The sequence below is a fragment of the Vipera ursinii genome, assembly GCF_947247035.1.
Source record: "Vipera ursinii genome assembly, chromosome: 2".
Taxonomy (NCBI): Eukaryota; Metazoa; Chordata; class Lepidosauria; order Squamata; family Viperidae; genus Vipera; species Vipera ursinii.
Genome location: NC_139513.1, coordinates 18,792,706 through 18,817,466, shown reverse-complemented (window position 1 = coordinate 18,817,466; position 24,761 = coordinate 18,792,706). Strand labels below are relative to the sequence as shown.

At 45.0% G+C, this 24,761-nt stretch overlaps 1 protein-coding gene across 1 annotated transcript in view; it reads left to right on the top strand.

The window, feature by feature from the left end:
- Positions 1-24,344, top strand: part of LOC310635166 (carnitine O-acetyltransferase-like) — a 45,869-nt gene extending 21,525 nt beyond the window's left edge. The window contains exons 4-14 of the mRNA XM_083353812.1: positions 3,342-3,395; positions 4,959-5,124; positions 6,685-6,859; positions 9,927-10,105; positions 12,918-13,018; positions 13,925-14,044; positions 15,393-15,515; positions 17,436-17,571; positions 20,888-20,950; positions 22,164-22,301; positions 23,525-24,344. Coding sequence (XP_083209938.1) covers positions 3,342-3,395; positions 4,959-5,124; positions 6,685-6,859; positions 9,927-10,105; positions 12,918-13,018; positions 13,925-14,044; positions 15,393-15,515; positions 17,436-17,571; positions 20,888-20,950; positions 22,164-22,301; positions 23,525-23,749 — 1,480 coding nt within the window. The 3' untranslated portion in view covers positions 23,750-24,344. The remainder of the gene's footprint in view (positions 1-3,341; positions 3,396-4,958; positions 5,125-6,684; positions 6,860-9,926; positions 10,106-12,917; positions 13,019-13,924; positions 14,045-15,392; positions 15,516-17,435; positions 17,572-20,887; positions 20,951-22,163; positions 22,302-23,524) is intronic.
- Positions 24,345-24,761: the final 417 nt, after the last annotated feature.

Below are 24,761 nucleotides of genomic sequence, written 5' to 3'. Positions count from 1 at the left end.
AAACTGTTCACTTAGCAACAATTGTGGTTGTAAGTTGAGTACTACCTATGCCTTAAAAACTGCCAGGAGCTCCTTAATAACAAACCCAGAGGATTTATTATTATTATTATTATTATTATTATTATTATTATTATTATTATTATTATTATTATTATTATTATTATTATTTATGGGCAGCCAGTTTGCACAGTATGTAATGTTAGGTTCCTTGCAGAAACTCCCCACAAACAACACAGCCCCCACCATTTTTATCACAACCTGGCACCATGATGTCATGGCCCTGCTATGGTCAGGAGACTGCAAGACTGGCTGGCACCTGGCTCCAGGTGGGAATTGAAAGCCTGAGACTTTCACAGCTTTGAAGGTACATGATGTTTACACACACACACACACACACACACACACACACAAACACACACACACACCCCTTTATTCAGCAGCCAAAAGTGAAAAACAAGCAGGCTAGCTCAGAATGAGATCTAACCTTCTAGATTTTCCTTAATATGAAGGGGAAATCAAAATATGTCACCAACTCCTCGCAATAACAATGGTCTTCCTGCATTGCCATTATAGTCCTCTTGCCTCTTTTTTTTTAACTAAATCACCAGATCTGCCTGATTAAAATTTGTAATAGGCAAAAAAATAGCTTTTTCCTCACAAAAGCTTGGATATCTGTTTGGGCATTGGTAACAAACACGAGGCAGAAGAACAGCGCAAGATTCCGTTAAGGTATCTTGAAAAGTATAATCAACCAACTGAATAAAATGATGTAAATCCTCTCCTGTTTCCATTCCCAATATAGCAGTCCTTTTTTCAATCTTGGCAACTTTGAGCTGTGTGGACTTCAACTGTGGCCCCCAGGCGTTCTCTGTGGGCGTTCTCTGTGGGCACGCCAGACCTGTGGAACCGCTTGCCGGTTGAGCTCCGGATGGCTCCCGACCTGCGCTCCTTCCGGCGTGATTTAAAAACTTATTTATTTGAACAATCTGGCCTGGTCTGATGGGTTTGGGGTTGGATTTAGTTTTAACACACTTTTAGTATTGTATTATGGGCATAATTATTTAATTCTTTTTAATCTCTTTTTTAACTTTTGTATTTACATTTTGATATTTATTGCCCTGTACACCGCCCTGAGTCCTTCGGGAGAAGGGCGGTATAAAAATTTAATAAATAATAATAAACAATAATAACTCCCAGAATTCTCTAATCAGCCGTGGTTGCAAAGCATTGCCGTACAGATAGCTCCCGACTTAACGACTGGTTGCTTAGTAAACATTCAAAGTTACAATAGACACCTTCCCCATAGCTACTTAGGACCCAGATTTGAAAATTTCGGTGGCCCCTCCCCACCCTCTTCTGTGGTCACGTGACCGTACTTCAACTGGTGCAAAATGCGGCCGCGCGGGTGCTTATGGGAGTATCTCGGTACTCCCATGTTACACCACTCCTGCGCAAGCGGCATTGGCTTCCGGTTACCCTCCGAGTGCGATTCAAGGTGCTGGTAATAACCTTTAAAGCCCTACATGGCTTAGGCCCGGGGTACTTGCGAGACCACCTGCTGCCATTGTCAACCTCCCATCGCTCCCACAGTCGGCCTCCTCAGGGCGCCATCGGCCAGGCAATGCCGGCTGGCGACCCCCAGGGGGAGAGCCTCCTCTGTGGGCGCGCCGACCCTCTGGAATGAACTACTCCCGGAGCTGCGGACGGCTCCTGACCTTCAGTCCTTCCGCCGTGACCTGAAGACCTGGTTGTTCCAAGAAGCGGGCCTGGACTGACTACGGTTTTTAATTAGGCTTTTTACTGGGTTAAATTGTCTTGTATTTATTGCATCTATTGTTTAATACTTTTTTTAAAAAAATTATTTTATGTTTTTTAATTTTTATGGTTGTGAGCCGCCTGAGTCCTCAGGGAGAAGGGCAGCATATAAATTTAATCAAATCAAATCAAATCACTTTGGACGCTCAGCAACCCACCGGCATTTACGGCCATCTGCAGTGTCTTTCATTCACAAGGCTATGTTTTACTATGGTTTTGCAAAAAAAAAAAAAAGGGGGGGGGGGCGGGGGGCATTTACTTTTGCTTTTTCACAAAACCGGCCCGTAGCAAACGTTGGTTCATTTAATGATCTTGGTGTTTGGTACTTTAAAAGTCATCTGTTAGAAATCCATTACAGGTAATCCATGCGTTTGGTGACTGTTTGAAGTTTCCACAGCACTGAAAAAAAAGTGACGTGTGACCAGCTTTCACAGTCGTGACCACTGCTGCATCTCCGTGGTCATGCGATCAGAATTTGGGCACTCGGTAATTGCATGTATTGCATGCCATGGGGTCACCAGTTGTAAACTTCCCATCCAGCTTCCGACAATGAGGGAAGTCATTTGCTTAATGACCATATGATGCGCTTAACAACTGCCTTGTTTAGCTACATGAACTTTAGGCTCAATTGTGGTTGGATGTTGAGTTCTGCCAGCAAATGGTTCACACATTGTGCTAACTGCTAACTACAATGCCTGCTTAGACAACATGCTAAGCAGAAAGCAACCAAATGATATTCTGGCTTACTATGAGTGGTGGCTTCCTCTTTAATACAATTCATGGATACCATGTCTCCATGCATGTGGAAAGTGGTAGTTCTGGGATTCAAGAAGTCTCAATGATTGTGGGGTTAGTTGCAGGTTAGTGGGAGGAAAGAGTACCCTCTATTGCATGGATTATAACAGGTGGAAAGGAGGGACTTGTGGACTCTGCAGCTTTTAACTTAACAGAATAACAGAGTTGGAAGGGACCTCGGAGGTCTTCTAGTCCAACCCCCTGCTCAAGCAGGAGACCCAATATCATTTCAGACAAATAGGTGTCCAGTTTCTTTTTGAAAACCTTCAGTGATGGAGCACCCACAACTTCTGAAGGCAAGTTATTCCATTGGTTAATTGCTCTCACCGTTAGGAAATTTCTTCTTACTTGTACATTGCTTCTCCTCTTGGTTAGTTTTCAACCATTGTTTCTTGTCCTGCCTTCAGGTGCTCCAGAGAATAGGTTGACCCCCTATTCTTTGTGGCAGCCCCTCAAATACCGGAGTACTGCTGTCATGAAGGACTCCTAGTCCTTCTTTTTGCTAGAGCACACATACCCCAATTCCTGCAATCATTCCTCTTATATTTTAGCCTCCAGCTCCCTAATCATCTATGTTGTTCTTCTCTGCACTTTTTCCAGACTCACAACATCTTTTTTATATTGTGGCGACCAAAATTGGATGCAGTATTCCAAGTGTGGTCTTGCCGAGGCATTATAAAGCGATACTAACTTGTTTTTTCCATTTCTCCTGCCTTCTCACCCTCGCACAGATTTGCAGCCAAGCTCATTGCGGGTGTGCTGGATTTCAAGGCAAAGATTGACCGGTGAGTAGGTTCCTTTGGATCTACTGGCCAGGTATAGGGGTGTTCATGGGGATTGAAACCCACTGGGCAAATCTGGAGGACAAATTCTATTTCCAGTGGAAGTGGGAAGAAGAAATGGGTCATTCTGCCAGGGAAGAACATGGGATCCCCCTTGGAAAACCCTGAATGGGTCAAAGGTAGCATTTGGGTCCGAAGACAAGACACTGAGTTCCATGACTGTTGCTTCTTCTGGGTGGATGTCATTTTTGTTTCTGTCTGATGGTGTCAAAGACTTTTGCTTCCGTTGAGGAGCACCATAGTTGGGCTGTGCTTACAGCATGATTGAAGCAGTAGGCGTGAGCCTAAATCAGGGGTGTCAAACTCAATTTCATTGAGGGCCACATCAGCATTGCGGTTGCCCTCAGGGGGCCGGGTGGGTATGGACTGGGTGGGCGTGGCCTACTGGGTGGGCGTGGCTAGAGTGCTTATGGCCTACTGGGTGGGTGTGGCCAACTCTACATTGTTTGCATCAAGGGTGCCTATGGGGACCTGGGAAGGAGTGGGAGAGATCTGAGGGTCTCTGGCAGAAGGAGGGTCTCTGGGCCAGGGCCAAGGCATTGGGGGCCATTCCCTTACTGTTTCCAGGATGGCTTCGCGGGCCACATGAAACCACTTTGCAGGCCGGATCTGGCCCCCGGGCCTTGTGTTTGACATGTCTGGCCTAAATGGACTCCAGAAGATGGTAGAGGACAGGAAGGCCTGGAGGAACCTTGTCCATGGGGTCACGATGGGTCGGACATGACTTCGCAACTTACAACAACAACAACAATAAAGCATCATTTGGTGAAGGTGCTAGGCTAGAAGTGGGGAGATCTGGGTTCTTGTTCCCCTCTTAAGTCTCCGAAGCTCTCTGGGGGATTCATTCATTTTATTCAACCCAGAATGACAGAGCTAGAAGGGACCTTGGAGGTCTTCCAGTCCAACCCCTTGCTCAAGCAGGAGACTATACTATTTCAGACAAATGGTTGTCCAATCTCTTTTTAAAACCCTCCAGTGATGGAGCTCCCATAACCTCTGAAGGCAAAGCTGTTCCACTGGTTAATTGTCCTCACGGTTAGGAAGTTTCTCCTTCATTCCAGCTTGCTTCTCTCCTTGGTTAGTTTCCATCCATTGTTTCTTGTGCTGCCTTCAGGTATTTTGGAGAATAGATTGATTCTTTTCTTCTTTGTGGCAGCCCCTAAATATTGGAACACTACCATGTCATCCCTAGTCCTTCTTTTCACTAGACTAGACGTACCCAATTCCTGCAACCGTTCTCCATATGTTTTAGTCTCTAGCTCCCAAATCATCTTTGTTGCTCTTCTCTGCACTCTTTGCACCATCTGTATAGACTTTGGACCGCTCCATACTTTTCAGCCAATCTCCTTCAAAGGGGGGGAAATTGAATCCGAAGGCCTGCCTGAATGAAAAATAGGACAAAGGACTATCAGAAATTCATATGTAAAGATGCCCACAGCTTTCTTATAGACCAAAACTGAAAGAATGCTGATTTGCTTACCTTTTTTCTTTCTGTCCCCATGGCAGCCAGACCCTGCTAGTTGAGTATTCCCACAGCCACCCGCTCAGCATGGATTGCTATTCTCGCCTCTTTGCCTCTTGCCGGCTCCCTGGACGAAAACATGACTCTATTTTACTGCCTCCACCTGGACGGAACCCCCCAAATTATATTACCGTTGTTCGCAACTTCCAGGTAAATACCTTCATCTTGGCCCAGCCATTGGTCCCTGGATATGTTGAGAGCAGTTCTTGGGGCCTGAATATAAGACCCCTTACTACTCTGCTGCTATATAAAAAAGAGACGAAATACTATTTTAATATTTTTAAAGTGTGATGGTATAGTTCAGGTATTGACACATATTTGGAGCCACCCAGATTCTAATCCCCCTTCAACCACGGGAATCCCCTGGATTAGTTTGGATCAGTCATGCTCTCTTAATCCACTGTACCCCATAGAATTATTTGTGGATAACATGGGGAGCAGTTTGGATGCTCCCTTAAGCTCCTGAACGAGGAGTGGTATGTAAATCCAATGCTTCGGTACGGCATATCATGGATATAGGATTGGAGGCAATGTGCTAAGGTCCAGGAATATGAAGCTTCTGTGTGGACCCCTCTCCTTTCAGAAACCACTCTGGTGGATGACCTTAGACTAAATGTCTCCAAACCTGGCAATTTTAAAACTTGTGGACTTCAACTCCCAGAATTCCTCAGCCAGTCCTGCTGACTGAATTGCTGAGTTGAAAGTCCAGAAGTCTTAAAGTTGCCAGGTTTGGAGACCTCTGCCTTAGAGGAAGGATACAAGTAGTCCTTGACTTACAATCGCGCGAGAGACTGGAAAATTCCTTGTTTAATTGGTGCAGTCATTAAGTGAGGCGTCACATGACAGTACCTAACTTTATGACCTGTTTGTCGTGGCCGTTAAGTGAGATATCATGTCACCGGTGACTTATGACCTTCCCTGCCTGCTTCCCCTTTGGCTCTGCTTGTCGGAAGCCAGCTGGGAAAGATGCAAATGGTGGTCACATGTCCACCTCATTATGACCATCATAAATGTACATTTGGCAAGCAGCCAAATCATATCATTACATGACTGCAGGGATGATGCGACAGTTATAAGCACAAGGGCCGGTCATAAGTTGTTTTTTTCCAGTTGCTAAATGAATGGTCATAAGTCAAGGACTACCTGTAGCACCACTCACTGCCTTTTGAGGATAGAGGGTGTGCTGGTTAGAGCAAGTAGCTATTTTAGGAGAACTGTCCCTTTAAGGGATAGCCTTCTGGGTAACGTAGTTTTGAGTTACTTGGTCACATCTGTGTTTTGGATTGGCCACTGGGAAGGACTTCCGTTTGGATACCGGGGGTTTCCTGCATACGTGCTGAGCTGCATGTAATGTAATGAATTGCAGCCACGAAAGTCACGGGGCTTTGCTCCTTTGAACATGAGGAAAATTACCTCTTTTTTACACCACGTGTATGGGATCAGAATATGAAACGTATTTCAGAAGAATCTCTGCAGTAACTGTGAGTTAATGTTTAGAGAATGCCTGATGAATTAAATAATCTGCATATAATCCTTTCCGTGGAGTTTTAACTGTCTGAATCATAGCAAAAGCAGTTGCTTGAAACAGAACAGAGGGTCATACTAGTTCCTGGAAGGGTGTGAACCCCAAAACATTTGGGGACTGGCTCAGTGAAACCAGAAGTGCACAGCTCCTAGCTCACTTCTCTTGCTCCTTTGTTCCTTTCTCAGTTCTTCCGGCTTGAAGTATACAACAGTGACGGGACGCCCCTGACCATTGACCAGCTCTATTTGCAGCTCCTAAAAATCCGCTCTTTTTCTTGGAAGTTGGATAAAGAGCCCTTGGGGATCCTCACCAGCGACCATCGACATACCTGGGGAGAGGCTTTCACTACGCTCATGAAAGGTGGGAAGCCAGGTTTCGGAGGCCAGAAGGATGAACTAGTACGGGCCTTTGATCCTATAGAAAGAGGCTGCTCCATGCAGGAATCCAGATTAAAGGATCCATGTTAGATGGCTGTTCATTCTCCATTTTGAGTGAAGGGGACCCCTGCTGCTTCTCAAGATCGACTGTCAGACTGCTCCTAAATTTATTTTCATGCCGTTCCACAGAGACCGGATCCAGATGTAAACAAATGGCTTCTTTTAAATCTATTTCAGGGGTGCATTTAAATACCTACTCTACTGCCTTCTTTAACTTGATACAGGTAGTCCTTGACTTAGCAACCATTCGTTTAGTGACCATTCAAGGTTACAACGGCACTGGAAAAACCCCAACTTATGACCATTCTTCACACTTATGACTGCTGTAGCGTTCCCGTGGTCACATGATCAAAATTTGGATGCTTGACAAATGGTTTGTATTTATGACGGTTGCAGTCATCTTTTTGCGACCTTTTGACAAGCAGAGTCAAGGGGGAAGCCAGAGTCCCTTAACAGCCGGCTCACTAACGTAACAACTGTAATGATTCACTTAATGACTGTGGCAAAAAAAAAAAAAACTGGGGCAAAAGTCACTTAGCAAATGTCTCACTTAGCGACAGAAATTTTGGGTTTAATTGTGGTAAGTCAAGGACTACCTGTACTCAGTGTTTTTCAGCCCTGGCAGCTTTAAGGTGTTTGGACTTCCAGCTCCCAGAATGCCCCACTTCCCCTTTGGAACTGTAGTGGCTGGCTCTTTAAGACGGGTGGAAAACGTTTTATGACTTGCGGACTTCAACTCCCAGAATTCTTGAGCTCAGGAATGTTGGGAGTTGAAGTCCACAAGTCATAAAAGGGCCATGGTTCCCCACCCCTGCTTTAAGAAATACAATGCTAACTCAGAGGAAGAGCACCAGCCACATGAAATCCAATTAGATCCCTGAGCAGAAAACAATGATTTCTTTTCACGTTAAAAGTTTTATTGAACAGATTTTGCGAAAGGGGTTTCCACATCTTTCCAGCCTTCTGACTGCAAGGGGACAAGCAAGTTACCCAACTGTCTTTCAGTACCTGAAAAATTTAGGTTGGTTTGCTCGGTTAGGCCTTGGTTAAAGAGATTAGGATAACTACAGTATATAGGTAGTCCTCGAGTTATGATCCTAATGAAACTTGCCAATCACAGTGGTAATTCACGACAGTCATAAAATGGGCCAGTCCCATGGCCAATCCACTTTTACAGCATTTTTTGTGGCAGTTAAGTGAATCACCATAGACATTAAGTGAACCAGTGATTTGCTATGATACAGTTTTGCTGAAAACAGGAAGTGAATGCTGGATTTGGGCAAAAACACTGTAAAATGTGGTCATGTGACCATGTGACGCTGCAAATAGAAATAAATGGGGCCCAGTTGCCAAGCCGCCCAAGTGCAGTCATGTGACTACAGTTGGTGGGGCTGACCGTGGTATTTTTATTTATTTATTTATTTAGTTTTCTATACCGCCCTATTCCCGAAGGACTCAGGGCGGTTTACAGGGCAATATTTAAAAGACAATATAAATTAAGATAAAAATAGAATTAAAAAGAATTAAATTAATAATAGCCCAACAATAAAACAATCTTAAAATTTAAAAGTAAACCCCCCCCTCAGTCCAGGCCGGATAAATCGAAAAGCCAGGTTTTCAGGTCCCGGCGAAACGAGCGCAGGTTGGGGGCAGTCTGGAGTTCCACAGGTAAATCATTCCAAAGGGCAGGCGCGCCCACAGAGAATGCCCTCCCTCTGGGGATCACCCGCTGGCATTCCCTGACTGGCGGCACCCTAAGGAGGCCCTCCCTATGGGAGCGCACAGGACAATGGGAAGTTGATGCTGGCAGCAGGTGTTCCCTTAGATAGTCCGGACCCAAGCCATTTAGGGCTTTATAGGTCATCACCAGCACCTTGAATCTCACCCGGAGGGCAACTGGAAGCCAATGCAGCTCGCGGAGAAGAGGTGTTACACGGGAGTATCGGGAGACTCCCATCACAACTCGTGCGGCCGCATTCTGCACCAGCTGAAGCCTCCGAGTGGTCCTCAAGGGCAGCCCCATGTAGAGAGCGTTGCAGTAGTCTAACCGGGAGGTATCTTTGACTCCAGGTCATAAATATCCACAGGTAGGTTCATCAGAACTTTGAACAATTATTAAGCCAGTCATAAATCAAGGACCATCTATATTTAAGGAAAGGAAACAGGATTAAATATTTAGGCAAGAAAAACCAAATGCAGTTATAGTATAGGTGGTACCTTGCTCAATAGTAGCAAGTGTGAGAGGGATCTCACAGTCCTAGTGGACAATCACTTAAATATGTGCCAGCCATGTGCTGCAGCTGTCAAAAAAGCCAACACAGTGCTAAGCTGCATTAACTAGAGGGAGAGAATCAAGATCATGTGAATTGTTAATATCACCTTACAGCGCCTTGGTAAGGCCACATTTGGAATACTGCATCCAGTTTTGGTCACCACGATGTAAAAAAGATGTTGAGACTAGAAAGAGTACAGAGAAGAGCAACAAAGATGATCAGGAGACTGGAGGCTAAAACAATTGGGTATGTCTAGTCTAATGAAGAGAAGGATGAGGGGTGACATGATAGCAGTGTTCCAGTATCTCAGGGATTGCCACAAAGAAGAAGGAATCAAGCTGTTCTCCAAAGCACTTGAAGGCAAGAAATTTCCTGACAGTTAGATGAAATGGTATAGGGTTTCTTGCCTGAGCAGGGGGTTGGATTAGATGACCTCCAAGGTCCCTCCCAATTTTTTATTATTATTATTATTATTGTTGTTGTTGTTGTTGTTGTTGCTTTGTTGTTGTTGTTTGATGGGAGAGTGGTCATAGTAACTATATGGTCAGTTTAGTTTAATTTTAACTAGATGTAAATGGGGAAAAAAAGAATGAAGTCAGGTTAAATTATTTTCAAGTTGCAACCCCTTGTCTGACACCACTCCAGAGAATAAGTTTGAGCTTTGTCCTGTGTTAACACAGCCATGTCAGGAATTAAATCTGGCATTTCTTATTCCAGACAAGCTGAACCAGGAATCAGCTCTGACGATCCAACGTAGCCTCTTCACTGTCTGCCTGGACGCCCCTATCCTGAAGGTGTCTGACACTCACGCCCAAAGCCGTTTGGCAGCTCAAATGCTGCACGGTGGAGGGAGCTATTCCAACAGCGGCAATCGCTGGTTTGACAAGACGCTGCAGGTGAGAATAAAAAGCCGGACATGAATTAGGTTTCAGTTTGGAAGCTTAAAGAAATGGGATCCTCGATTGTACGCTAATAAATAAAAGTAACGTTCTACACTTAGGTAAGAAAAACCAAGTGAACAAACTTTTGAGTAGGTGAAACTGGGCTTAATGCCAGTAACTGTGAGAAGGATCTTGGAATCCTAGTGGACAATCACTTAAATATGAGCCAGCAGTGTGCTGCAGCAGCAACCAAAAAAGCCAATGCAGTCCTAGGCTACATCAATAGAGGGACAGAATCAAGATCACGTGAAGTTCTAGTACCACTTTACAAAGCCTTAGTAAGACCACACTTTGGTCACTACAATTACAAAAAAGATGCCAAGACTCTGGAAAAAGTGCAGAGAAGAGCAACAAAACTGATTAGGGAGCTGGAGGCTAAAATGTAGGAAAAACGGTTACAGGAATTAGGTATGTCTAGTCCAGGGGTGTCAAACTCAATTTCATTGAGGGCCGCATCAGCATTGCGGTTGCCCTCAGGGGGCCGGGTGGGTATGGCCAGGGTGGGCATGGCCTACTGGGTGGGCCTGGCTAGAGTGCGTATGGCCTACTGGGTGGGTGTGGCCAGCTCTACATCATTCGCATCAAGGGTGTCTATGGGGGCCTGGGCAGGAGTGGGACAGATCTGAGGGTCTCTGGCAAAAGGAGGGTCTCTGGGCCAGGGCCAAGGCAGTGGGGGCCGTTCCCTCACTGTTTCCAGGATGGCTTCGCGGGCCACATGAAACCACTTCGCGGGCTGGATCCGGTCCCCGGGCCTTGTGTTTGACATGTCTGGTCTAGTCTAATAGAAAGAAGGATTAAAGGGGACCTGATACCACTGTTCCAATATTTGAGGGACTCCTACAAAGACGACGGGGTCGAACTATTTTCCAAAGCACTGTTTCTTACAGACAAGAAACAATGGTTGGAAACTAACCAAGGAGAGAAGCAACCTAGCGGTGAAAGCAATTAACTAATGGAATAATTTGCCTTTAGAAGTTGTGGGTGCTCCATCACTGAAGGCTTTCAAAAAGAGATTGGACACCCATTTGTCTGAAATAATATCAGGTCTCCTGCCTGAGCAGATGGTTGGACTAGAAGACCTCCGAGTGTTCTGTCCCAGCCTACGACCGTTCTTGTTGCGTCACAAGAACAACCCCTTTTTACCAGTAGGCTGGAAAAAAACAACCCTTTTTATTTATCTACAGTCCTTATACATATGTCCTCAAAAAAACAACAGAATGCTTTCCCAGCGAATAATTGGTTCCAACAGCAAAACAGAGCAGGAATTAAACAAGAAGTTCAACAATAAAACAAACAGACCATGATTCCCTTGAAGTTCTTTTACAAACGATTGCCTTCAGCAACCAGCACTGCCCACACCTTCCCTCTTTATTAAGCAGCCCCAAGGCATGGCTTCTCAATGCCTTCTCCTCCTTTGGCTGAGTTGCCATATAGTCTTCCTCTGACCTGCTCTAGTTAACTGCCTCCTATTACGAGCGTCTATAACAGACATGTCAAACACAAGGCCCGGGGGCCGGATTCGGCCCACGAAGTGGTTTCATGTGGCCCGCGAAGCCATCCTGGAAACAGTGAGGGAACGGCCCCCCCTGCCTTGGCCCTGGCCCAGAGACCCTCCTTCTGCCAGAGACCCTCAGATCTGTCCCATTTCTGCCCAGGTCCCCATAGGCACCCTTGATGCGAACGATGTAGAGCTGGCCACGCCCACCCAGTAGGCCATACACACTTTAGCCACGCCCACCCAGTAGGCCACACCCACCCAATAGGCCATGCCCACCCGGCCCCTTGAGGGCAACTGCAGTGCTGATGCGGCCCTCAATGAAATTGAGTTTGATACCCCTGGTCTATAATGATGTCCATCTGTGAGTCCTCAGAGTCTGACTCATCTTCCTCGCACAGCTGAGCCTCATCCGGAACATGATTGGAGGGGCCAGGCTCTTCCTCTGATTGTGAGTCTTGTAATGCATCAGAACCTCCCTCCGACTCTGATGGCTCTCCAAACCCCTCCTCCTCCTCCTGTGATCTTGTTGGGATCACAGGCTGGCACGGAATCACAACACCGAGGTCCCTTCCAACTCCATTATTCTATGTCCTACCTAGGTAATCAAGCCAGGGTAATGAATATTGTGCCACTTCATCTGAGATTTAAGAAGGAAGCATCTGAAAAAGCTTCCAAGTTTTGCTTACATCATAATCGTTTTGATCATTTTTAGAATTATTTTTTAAAGAGACGGGACAGCTTCTGCAGGCCAAATCCTAGATTAAAAAGTAAGCATTTAGATTTTTGTCCATTTCTCTTGATACGAACAGAACGAGGCTAGGCCCGGGTGCTGTGCTGAACTCTTATTTAATGGCATGTGTGGGGTTTTTTTTAAAAAAAATATGATTTAAGAAAGCTATATGGCTACCTAACACACAGTAACTTAGGCTGTACGCAGTCAGAAACTGACAAGTAAGGAATACATTTAAAAATTGTATTTGGGAATATACGTTATTTTATTCTGCTTTTCATAATCCAAAATAAAAAAAAAAGACTGGAGAGAATCCTCTAGCTCAGCGGTCCCCAACCTTATGGCTTGGTGGCCTTGTTGGGGAGGGGAATTGGCCTATGCAAGCAGTGGGCCGGCACAAACCACTTACGAACTGGCCAGAGCCCGATAGTGGGGGACCCCTCCTCTAGCTGAAACCAGCTTTTTAATATTATAATCTCGGTGCCTAATAAACCATTTCTGTTCCTTCTTTCCACTCCTTCTTTTTCCCTGGCCTTCAGTTCATTATCGGAGAAGATGGCACCTGTGGGGTCCTTTATGAACAAGCCATTGCTGAGGGGCCACTGATTGCCACCGTCATTGATTACGTCCTTGACTTTTGGTAATGTCCCTGTGGGGGATGTGAGGGGACAGCCTGACTGGACTCCCGTGGGCAGATTTCAAACTGGTGCTACAAAAAGTTTTCTTAAGACTGTAGTCCTTGAGATGCAGCTCTGAACTAAATAGCCAAGTGACCAGGGAGGCTACATTCCACTTGTCAATTCATGGCAGAATGAAAGAAGCCACGTTAGGCCTTAGTGCACAGTATGAACCTGTTTGGAGGGATGATTGTTTTCATATAACACAGAATATATTTTAATTAGGGGTGTGGGGTATGTGTTTTAGTTTTATTTATCATATGTGTGTGTGTGTGTGTATGTATGTATGTATGTATGTACTGTCCATAGGGTTTTCATGGCAAAGATACTGGAGTGGGTTGCCATTTCCTTCTCCAATGGATCACGTTTTGTCAGAACTCTCAGCTATGACCTGTCCGTCTTGGGTGGCCCTGCACGGCATAGCTCATAGCTTCATTGAATTACGCAAGCCCCTTCGCCACGACAAGGCAGTAATCCATGCTGGGAAAGATTGAGGGCAATAGAAGAAGGGGACGACAGAGATTGAGGTGGCTGGATGGAGTCACTGAAGCAGTAGGCGTGAGCTTAAATGGACTCCAGAAGATGGTAGAAGACAGGAAGGCCTGGAGGAATGTTGTCCATAGGGTCGCGATGAGTCGGACACGACTTCGCAGCTAACAACAACAATGTATGTATGTATGTATGTATGTATGTATGTATGTATGTATGTATGTATGTGACAAGGCGACTCTGAGCATCTTGCAGCAATTAGCAGAAGCATATATAAAAACTTTAATCATTATAAAAAATAGAAAAAGTCAGTATCAAAAACAAAAGGATTAAATATTTAAATATAATGCATCTTTTCTCCCTTTCTTTCCCACCCCCAGCCAAGATCCAGTCATGACACGCAGCCCAATGATCCCTCTACAGTTGCCCCCGAAACTTTATTTTTCCATCACTCCAGAGGTCAAGCGTGACCTTGAGCGTGCAAAGCAGAACCTGGATGTGTGAGTAAGCAGGGCGTGTGCTCCGGGGTGGCCTTCTTTCGGTAACACACCTTGTCAGTCCCACTGGAGGGGTGGAAAATACAGGTAGTCCTCGATTTACAAATGGTTCATTTGTTACAGCGGCACTAAAAACAGTGATTTGAGACTGTTTTTCACACTTACAACCCCTGCAGCATCCCCATGGCCACGCAATCAAAATTCAGAAACTTAGCAACTGACTCATATTTATGACTGTCGCAGTGTCCTGGGGGCACGTGATCCCCTTTTCTGACCTTCTGACAAGCAAATTAATGGGGAAGCCAGATCCACTTAACAACCGTGTTGGTAACTTAAAACAACTGCAGCGATTCACTTAACAACTGTGGCAAGAAAGGTTGTAAAACGGGGCAGAATTCACTTAAATGTTTCACTTGGCAACAGAAATTTTAGGCTCAGTTATAGTCGTAAGTCAAGTTATACCTGATTCCTTTATTTCTTGCTCCTGGAACTTTTTTTTAAAAATTGGATTGATTATGTGCCATTAAGTCATTGTTGACTCTTATCAGTCATATAGATAGGTTGTTTTTTTTTCCATAATGAACTGCCCCCAGTCAGGTCCTTCAGCTCTTCCTATAATGCCTCCGTCGCCACTCGTAACGGAGTCCATCCATCTTGTTGGTCATCCTCTTCTCTTTTCTTCCACCTTTCCAAACATAGCCTTTGGGTTTTTTTCTAGACAGGTGACTCTATCTCCCAAAAGAGTTAATTTTAGTTTTCCTAATTTGTTGGTGTTTTATTTTGTGGCGGCAGACTTCCCTCTTTGGTTGCTTTTCATTAAAAATACTGTAATGTCAAACAAATGTAAAAAAAAAAGTCTATGGGGCGGGGTGTCAAGACCGATTCACCTAGATATTTTGCTCATATCTTGACAATGGAACGCAAAGGTGGGGAGGGATGGTGTCTAGGCACCCGAAAGCCAAGGCCATGGATGAAGGAGAAGTGGACTCTTCCCCTAACAAGCAGAAATATTACTATTCGACAATGTAAACACCCGGTGGGTGGGGAAGTCTGTCGTTTAACTAAGCAAGCCTTTGAGGGGAAAAAGCAGAGCTGGTTTTGCTTTCTTCTATGCCAATGTAAACATTCAGTAAAGTATTATACTCTTGGTAAAGTCATATCTCAGGAGTTTCCTTTTCTGGAAATGCCAACTGGACAGTTGACACAGGGAGCATGGTGGGTGGGCGGGCCTCATGAGAGGATGATGCCATAAGTATCCCATCGAGGCCTGCAGGAGAGGATCTGGCACTGCATCTGACACTGCATCTGCAAACATGGCCTGAGCTCTGAGCCTCTCTCTTTCTCTGTTCAGCCTGATCAGTGACCTGGACATCCGCTGTTTCACCTATGACGGCTTTGGAAAGGAGTTTCTCAAAAAACAAAGCTTGAGTCCCGACTCGGTCGTCCAAGTAGTGCTGCAGTTGGCGTATTACAGGTGAGCTGGCAGGTGCTTGGAGGGATGCTTGGAGAAGTGGGAGGCCGAGGGTGGGGTCCGCAACCTTGAAACAAGGTTTGTTTTTTTAGATGCAGATGGATTGCAGGTGGATTTTCGGGGGGTGGGAGTGGAGTGCGAGAAAGAGTGGCTGTCCTGGTTCCGACAGATGAAACTCTTCTAAGAACTTCAAGGCACTGTTTACCTTAAAGAGTCTTTATTTGAGTTGCATAGCATCGGCATGTACGTGGTTGAAGCCGAAATCTGAATTCCCCTCCCCTGAGCACATAGTATCAAAGCACAGTTCCCTCCTTTAATTAACTGTCATAAATCACATTCTCCAATAAGTTTGAAATGCAGACTTTCCCTCCAGTTCTCCAGCCGCCATTCCTTATCATTTCTTCTTTCAAAAGACCCTGAATTGTTATGTCTAACTCCCATCACATTCCTCCTCCTCCCCCAGTATCATCTAATTCTAAGAGTAAAGCATAGGAAAGAAAAAGGCTGCATCTCCCTGTGTTGTCAAAGCAAGAACATCCGATGTTACCAGCCTTGACAGTGGCATTGGGTCCCTTAGAAACGAGCCAAAAGCCAGTTGCTTTTATAGAGGGTGGGAACACTTTGACTGGGAGCCACCCAGAGCTGGTTCAAAGATCGGCAGCTAACAAAACATTTTAAATAAAATACACGTAGTCCTCAACTTACAACAGCCCATTTCGCGACTTTTCAAAGTTACAGTGAAAGTGAAAAAAGTGACCTGTGACCTTTTTTTCACACTTAACGACCATTGCAGCATCCCCCGTGGTCACGGGATCAAAATTCGAATGCTTGACAACTGACTCACACTTACGGCGACTGCAGTGTCCCAAGGGTCATGGGATCACCCTTTGCGACCTCCTGAAGAGCAAAGTCGCTGGGGAAGCCGCTTAACAGTTGTGTTACTGACTTAACAACTGTAGGGGTTCACTTGACAGTTGTGGCAAGAAAGGGTCATAAGATGGAGCCAAGCTCGCTTAACAGCTGTCTCGCTTCGCAACAGAATTTTGGGGGGCTCCATTGTGGTCGTACGTTGAGGACTACCTGTAAAACCAAACATTACCTAGGGGCGTGGGGCATAAAAAAAAAGATTGGGAACCCCTAATGTAAGGAAAGCCACAGGTTGGTGGCCAAGCTAGTGATAACTAAACAAAGCGGGAGGGGGATCTGCTTTTGTCCGTGTAGGTGTCTGTGGAGATTCTCAGTCATCCAGGTCATAGTTTGTCCCAAAGGTGCTATTTTCATGAGGCAACTGGACTTCTCCCCACTCTTTGAAGATGTTTCGCTTCTCATCCAAGAAGCTTCTTCTGCTCTGACTGGATGGTGGGGAATGGAAGGATTTATATTCCTCGCAGACAGCTGGCCATTTGCATTCTTTTAGAGAGTGTCCTCAGGGTCACCTGAGTAGCAAATGGGTGTGGAGCCTTCTTGGAACTACTGAAAGGACTGTGTAGTAGACTGAAGATAGATGATGTCGTATCCCTCCCCCCCCTCTGTTGAGAGAAGTCTGCTCAATTTTGACATAGATGGCCTCTTCGAGCCCTCTTTCAAACCAACAGTCCTCTCTATCCAAAATGTGGACTCTCCAAAAGGTGGATTGACACAGATAAGCCTCCAGGTGGCAGCACCGACTCTCCAAAAGAATGCAAATGACCGACTGTCTACAAGGAGTATAAATCCTTCCATTCCCCACCATCCAGTCAGAGCTGAAGAAGCTTCTTGGATGAGAAGCAAAACATCTTCAAAGAGGGGGGGGGAATTTAAGTAGTCCAGTTGCCTCCTGAAAAAGCATTTTTGAGTTGTCCATGTAGGGTTTCTCACCAACAAGGCATAACTCTGGCGGTACACACAAGAGTGTATTACAACTGACCTCTTTCCCTCTCCTAGAGCACACGGGCAATTGTGTCCCACTGCAGAGTCAGCCTCACTTCGTCGCTTTCATCAGGGCCGGTCAGAAATCATACGCTCTGCTACCTCGGCCGTGCTGGCCTTTGCCCAGGCCATGGCTGATGAGAAGTGCCAGGTATTCAGCTTTCCAACTTGGTTTGTTTGTTTGTTTGTTTGTTTGTTTGTTTGTTTGTTTGTTTTAAGGCTGTGGGGATAACCCATTTCATCAAGTCCCCCCAGGATCTTGATGTAGGCTTGCTGAGAGAGAGTGCTTGAGCTCTGCACTCGGCTCTCGGTCAGTATTCAGTTATCCCTCCAAAAAGAGGTTGATAGTAATTGAGTCAAGTGTCTTTGTGCTTCCAGTGATAATTCCTAGAAGAATAGAATTGTGGAGCTGGAAGAATTGCAGGGATCATCCTGTCCAAGCTTCTGCAACTGCAGGAAAGTTGGTTAAACCATTTTTGAGAAGTGACAGTCCAGTTTTTTTTGTTTTTTAAAAACAACTTCAGAGATGGAAAAGCTACAACCCACCCACCCCCCAATATGATAACAGAATAACAGAGTTGGAAGGGACTTTGGAGGTCTTCTGGTCCAACCCCCTACTCAAGCAGGAAACACGATACCACGGGTCGGCCACCCGTGGCTCTGGAGCCGCATGTAGATCTTTCAGCCTTCTCCTGCGGCTCCCAGCCATTTGCAGAGAGACAGAGAGAGGCACTTACGCTTCTCTTCTCTCTCTCTCTCTCTCTCTCTCTCTCTCTCTCTCTCTCTCTCTCTCTCTCTCTCCCTCCCTCCCTCTCCCTCTCTCTCTCTCTCCCTCTCTCTCTCTCTCTCTCTCTCTCTCTCTCTCTCTAACTCACACTGTTCTCCGAGAAGCTGACATACTTATTGGGTGGGGCTCCTGCCTTTGCTGCATCTCCGCAGGAAGCAGCAAGAGAGCCAGCCCAATAAGAATGTGTGTCAGCGTGTCCAGAACAGTGTGAAGCCAACTTGCCAGGTGAGCAGAAGAGAGAGGGAGAGAGAACTCATGCACAGCAGCCTCTATTTCTTTTTAATTAAACTCTTCAATCAAGTTCTTCCCCTCGCTTGCGCGCGAGAGAGTTTTGCAGTTCCCATTGTTTTTTTTCCCCTCTGGGAAATGGGTCCAAGTGGCTCTTCGAGTATTTAAGGTTGCCGACCCCTGGCCTATACCATTTCAGACAAATCAGAGCCAATTGTTTTGGAAGCAGCCTTCAGCTTTAACCTGCCTTGTTCAAAATGCTTCTTTGGAATGTCAAACTTTGGTTTGCAGCTGTTCACAATTTTTGTTTCTGTCTGATGGTGTCAAAGAGTTTTGCTTCTGTCAAGGGGCAGCGTGGCTGGGCTGTGCTTAGGGCATCAGTTGGTGAAAGTGCCAGGCTATAAGTGGGGAGATCTGGGTTCTCGTTCCCCTCTAAGCCACAGAAGCTCTCTGGGGGACTCATTCATTTATTTTATTCAAACCAGAATAACAGAGTTGGGAGGGACACCTTGGTGGTCTTGTAGTCCAAACCCCTGCTCAAGCAGCAAACCCTACACCATTCCAGACAAATGGTTGTCTGGTCTCTTCTTAAAAACCACCAGTGTTGAAGCCCCCACAATGTCTGGAGGTGTTCTGTTCCAGCCTACTACCGGCCCTGCAGAAAAGCCAGGGACAACCCCTTTACAAAAGGCAAAAGGCTGGAAGTAAGCCCGCCAAATTTATTTACACAAAACAGATCCAAAACAGAGCAAAACAAAATATGAACCACTAAAACAGGAGCTATTCAAAAGGTTGTCTTCAGCAAACCAGCCCTCCCACACATTCCCCTTTTAAACAGTTCAAGGCGTGGCTTCTCTCTGCCTCCTTCCGAGGTGCCCCATTGCCTTCCTGTGTTTACTCCTGATTGACTGCCTCCTGCGTTGGGCGTCCTTGAACAGAGCCAGCTGTGGGTCATCTTCATCCACGCTGTCAGGCTCACACAGCTGGGTCTGCATAGTAACCAGATGGGAGGGGCCTGGCTGAGAGCTCTGCGAAGCCTCAGAACTGTCCTCTGCAGGCTCTCCAAACCCCTCCTCCTCCTCCTCCTCCTCCTCTGAATCGGCGGGCCCAACTGCCGAACCCACAGGTTGACCCTGAATCACAACAGGAGGCACGTCGTTCCACTGATTAATTGTTCTCACTGTCAGGAAATTTCTCCTCACTTCTAGGTTGGTTCTTGTCCTCGTGTCATTGAGTAGAATGAAGGATCGTTCCAGGCAAGGAATGGTACCCCAATTATTGAAAGACATTCTACCTTGTTTGCTCAGCGTATTTGAGGGCCTTCAGATGCATTCCTGAATTAGTTCATATGGGGTGGAAGTTGGTTCTGCCAATCCTGTTAGTTTCTGTATGCGGAGAGGTCTGTTGTTTTTTTTCCTTCAAGAAGTCTTGGCCTTGTTGTGACCTTGGTCACTGGGACAAGTAGGAAAGTCTACTGTTACCTATGACAATCTCTTTTCCATGCAGCTGAAATTAAGAACACAGGTAATCCTTGACTTATGACCATAATTGAACCCAGAATTAGGGTTATAAGTCATGCTGGTCGTTAATTGGGTCGCCATGCGATTGTGTCTGTTTTTACAAACTTCTTGGTGGTCATTAAGTAAATGCAGCAGTTGTTAAGCGAACGCAGAGGTCTTTAAGCAAATCCATTGTCTGAAAAGGTTGGGGTTGTTTTGCCAGAAACCAGAAGTAAACAACCTTTTCTGGCAAAGAAAAAAATGTAAATCACGGTTCCATGATTACAGGATGCTGTAAATGGCCATAAATGTGGGTTGGTTGCTCAGCGCCCAAAATGTGATCACATTATGTGACTGCAGGGTGGTAGTGGCGGCAGCCCTCAGAACTTTGTATTTTGATCATAACTCGCCCTGGAGACGTTCCTCCTAACGGTTGCTAAACTGGTCATAAGTCAAGGACTACCTCTACCCTTGTCAACATTTAGATTTCTCTAAATACTGGTAGTCCTCCACTTCCAACGCTTCATTTACTGACCATTCAAAGTTACAACGGCCCTGGAAAAAGTGGCTTATGACCATTTTTCACACGTAGGACCTTTGCAGCATCCCCATAATCACGTGATCCAAATTCAGATGTCCGGCATGGAGGTCATGTGATCACCTTTTGTGATCATCTGACAAGCAAAGTCAATGGGGGAGCCGGATTCATGTAACAACCGGTTACTAACTGATCAGCTCCAGTGATTCAGTTAACAACTCTGGCAGGAAATGGGGCAGAACTCACTTAACAAACGTCTCACTTAGCAACAGAGATGTCGGCCTCCATTGTGGTCAAAAGATGAGGACTTCCTGAATGTTAGCAGTGAGACTTTCAATATGTACGGGTTGAACGTTTTTGTGTCTGCCTGACCTCTTCTGGTATCTAAAATCCACGTCTGTTTTTCTTTCACTAGGCCCCTGAAAGATTATCTCTCCTGAAACAAGCAGTTGAGTTCCACAGCACGCTCACAGAGCAGGTAACTATCTCCCTGTGGCTTGTTTGGTAGGGATATATTTTTTCCTAATGTCTTCAAGTGAGCCTTAAAGTGGCCAACGTTTTTCTTGGCAACATTTTCAAAAGTGGTTTGCCATTGCTGGCTTCTTACAGATGAGAAACAGTGACCGGCCTGAAGTCAACCACTTGGTTTCACACATAAGGTTTCCCCCCTCTGGGTTTTATCCTTCTAGTTGTAACCGACTTTAGGGGCAGTGCTCATCTCCGTTTCTTAAGCCAAAGGGGCAGCAGCACTGTCGCGAAGGTATTTTCCACGGTCATGTGGCTAGCATAACATCATGCTGCAGCACAAAGTTTATGGCAAAACAAGAAATGCTGTTACTTTCCTGCATGCTTATTATATGTGGTACCTATTCATCTACTCGCGTATGTACACTTTCCAACTGCCAGGCTGGCAGGAGCTGGGACAAGTGATGGGAGCTCACTGTCTTGAGGCACTCAGGTCTTGAACTGCCGAGCTATAGATCTTTAACAGTTTAAAGACTCGGTGTCCTAACCGCTGAGCCACCTTGTCCCTTATTTCAGGGGTCCCCAATCCCCGCTCCGTGGACCAGTACCGGGTCGTGGCATGCCAGCCACCCGGCCACACAAACAAGCAAAGCCCCATCCGCGAGATGCAGGCAGCACATAAAACCACGCACCCTCTGGGCGCGGAAAAACCTCTCTCCACGGAACCGATCCCTGGTGCCCAAAAGGTTGGGGACCTCTGCCTTATTTCATGCATAAGGCAAGACTAAAATTTAAAATTTCCCCATTTTTAGCCCAACACCTTTAACCACCACACAATCCCGGCTCACCAATATGAATTGCTGACCCTCAAATCTTCAGAGTTGGCCCTGTTCTGCAGAAATAATTTTGGAATGTCACCTTCTCTAGGACAATGAATGACAGCAGTATTTTTGGCAAGGGAAATGGAACAAATGATGGGAGGTTTATTTATTTATTAATGAAAGTTATTTACTAGTTTAGAGCAGCGTTTTCCAACTTTTGCAACTTTTGAGATGGGGATTTCAACCTCCAGAATTCCCTAGTCAGCCATGTTGGCTAGAGGATTCTGGGAGTTGAAATCCCTAAATCTTAAAGTTGCCAAGTTTGTAGACCCCTGATTTAGTGCGTTGAGCATATGAGTTCAAACCACTTTCCAGTGATAGCTGATTTTGTGTAATGTCTTGCAGGCTCTGAATGGGCAAGGCATCGACTGCCATTTGCTTGGGCTGAAAATGGAGTCCATAGCAGATGGTTTCCACGTGCCCGAGCTTTTTATGGATATTTCCTACACCATGGCTTCATACTGGAAACTCTCCACAGGGCAGGTACAGATAACCAGCTGCAAATTTGTACTTCTTTGCTATAACCCTGTAGTACTCAGTTTATGGTATTTACTCCGTACAGGTAGTCCCTGTTTGGTGACAGTCTTGGATAGCGATCATTGGCAAATACATCGATAATGAATGCTAATAAAAGATTCATTTTCCTACCACAAAAGACAGTGTGAAACTGATTAAGCTCTGGTCAGTTTCAGGCAGCAATTGTGAGACAAGGCTGCTGAGAAAAACAGCTCAGGAAGAGATTCCTTGCTTAGGCAAGCAGATTGTAAGAGAGAATTTTATTTGAGTGAGATGGCAGCAACCAAGGATCTTCGTGCATTTCTCTCTTTCTCTCTCTGAGTGTCGCATCTTCATTTAGCAACTATTTTATTTAATGATTGAGTCATTGGAACCAATTGCAGCCACTAAATGAGGACTATCGTTCATTTATTTATATCCTACCTTTATTATTTTTGCAAATAATTCAAGACAGCAAAAATATCCAACACACCTTCTTTCTCCTGTGTTCTCCACAACAACAGCTCTACTATTTTGGTTTTCTTGCAGTTACAAGCAAGATTCTTCATAAATTGTATCCCTGCTCTTAAGTTTTTGCACCAAAATATGACCTTCAAAAGCATCATAATGTTGTCCATGTTTTGTATTCCCATAGGGTCTCTGTGACCGTTTTACCTCTTAAGCGCTATGGAAATACAGAACAGGACCTTATCAGTGATGGCACCTTGACTGTGCCTTATTCTTCCCCCAGAGACCTGCAACATGATTTTTCCCCTTTTCCTTCAAGAGCAAGTTCCTTCCCCTCTTCCCATTCTCTTCCCTTGAGAGAACTGTGCTGGGAAAGAAGGATGATTTTGGAGTTGTTCATCTGAATGCAGTTCCTACCTTCAGTAGCTTTTTTTTTTAAAAAAATCCCAGCCAAGAACACAACCAAAGCAATAGCATTTAGGCTTATACACTGCCCCACAGCGCTTAACCAAACTCTCTGGGTGTTTTACAATGTAAGCATTATTTGCATATTGTCCCCAACAATCTGGGTCCTCATTTTACCAACCTCGGGACAATGGAAGGCCGAGTCAATCTTGAGCCAGTCAGGATCGAACTGCTGGCTGTGGGCAGACTTAGCCTTCAATACTGCATTCTAACCACTGCGCCACCAGGGGTCTCGTATTCAGATGTTTTTTTTGATCCCGGTTACTTTTGTCTTTCAGGTCGCTTCCCGCACGGACTGCATCATGTGTTACGGGCCCCTCGTGCCTGACGGCTATGCTGTTTGCTACAACCCTTTGCCTTCCCATATTAATTTTGCTATCACCGCTTTCAACTGCTGTGAGGAAACCAATGCCACTTACTTAGCCAGCAACATCCAGAACGCCCTGGCTGATGTGCGGGACTTGTTGGGAAAATTTGGAGAGGGCCACCCTGAAAGACTTTGAGAAATATTTTGAACTTCACTTCAGACTTCAACATGACTGAAGGCATCTCTCTAGTTTGGCTAACAGATGACCCTATCTTTGAGAAATCCCCAATCTCTTCCTTGCCTTCCTTTGGCCCAAAATTTGGGATGCAGCATCCTTCAGCATTCCTAATCTGCAATGTCCTTTGCCAGCCCTAGCAGGATTTGTGGGAAAGTGGCTGTCTTGATATAAATATATATATATAAATATATACGTACATCTTCTAAATGCAAGATCGGATCTAATTTATTTCCAGAATAAAGAAATTTAAAACACAAATGCCACAGGAAAACTCCTGACTTAATTTCTTCTTTAGATCAGTGACTTAAAAAAAAATGGCTGAGATGCTGGTCCATTCCAAACTGGCATTTATAGTGTAGTGAAATAATAATAATAATAATAATAATAATAATAATAATAATAATAATAATAATAATAATAATAATAATAATAATAATAATAACAACAACAACAACAACAACAATAATAATAATAACAATAACAAAAACAACAACAACAACAACAACAACAATAATAATAATAATAATAATAATAATAATAATAATAATAATAATGTAATAAAAGTTGGAAGGGACCTTGGAAGTCATGTAGTCCAGGGGTAGACAACCTTGGCTCTTTTAGGACTTGTGGACTTCAACTCCCAGAATTCCTGAACCAGCAAGTCCCCGAGTCATAAAAGAGCCAAGGTTGCCTACCCCTGGTCTAGGAGATCTCAAACTGAAAATCAAGAACCCCAAATTAATTATAAGGGAGGTGCAAGAGAAAATATAAGAGAAAAAGAGAGTGCTTCAAAATAGGACAAATGAAGAAGAAATGGATGTTTTGTAGATTGTAAGCTGCCCTGAGTCTTCGGAGAAGGGCGGGATCTAAATGGGATTTTTTTAAAAAAATTAATCCAATGCTTCCCAAAGTAGGATACATTACTCTAACTTGGATAAAAATGAATTTTTCTTTGCTGACTCAGGAATTC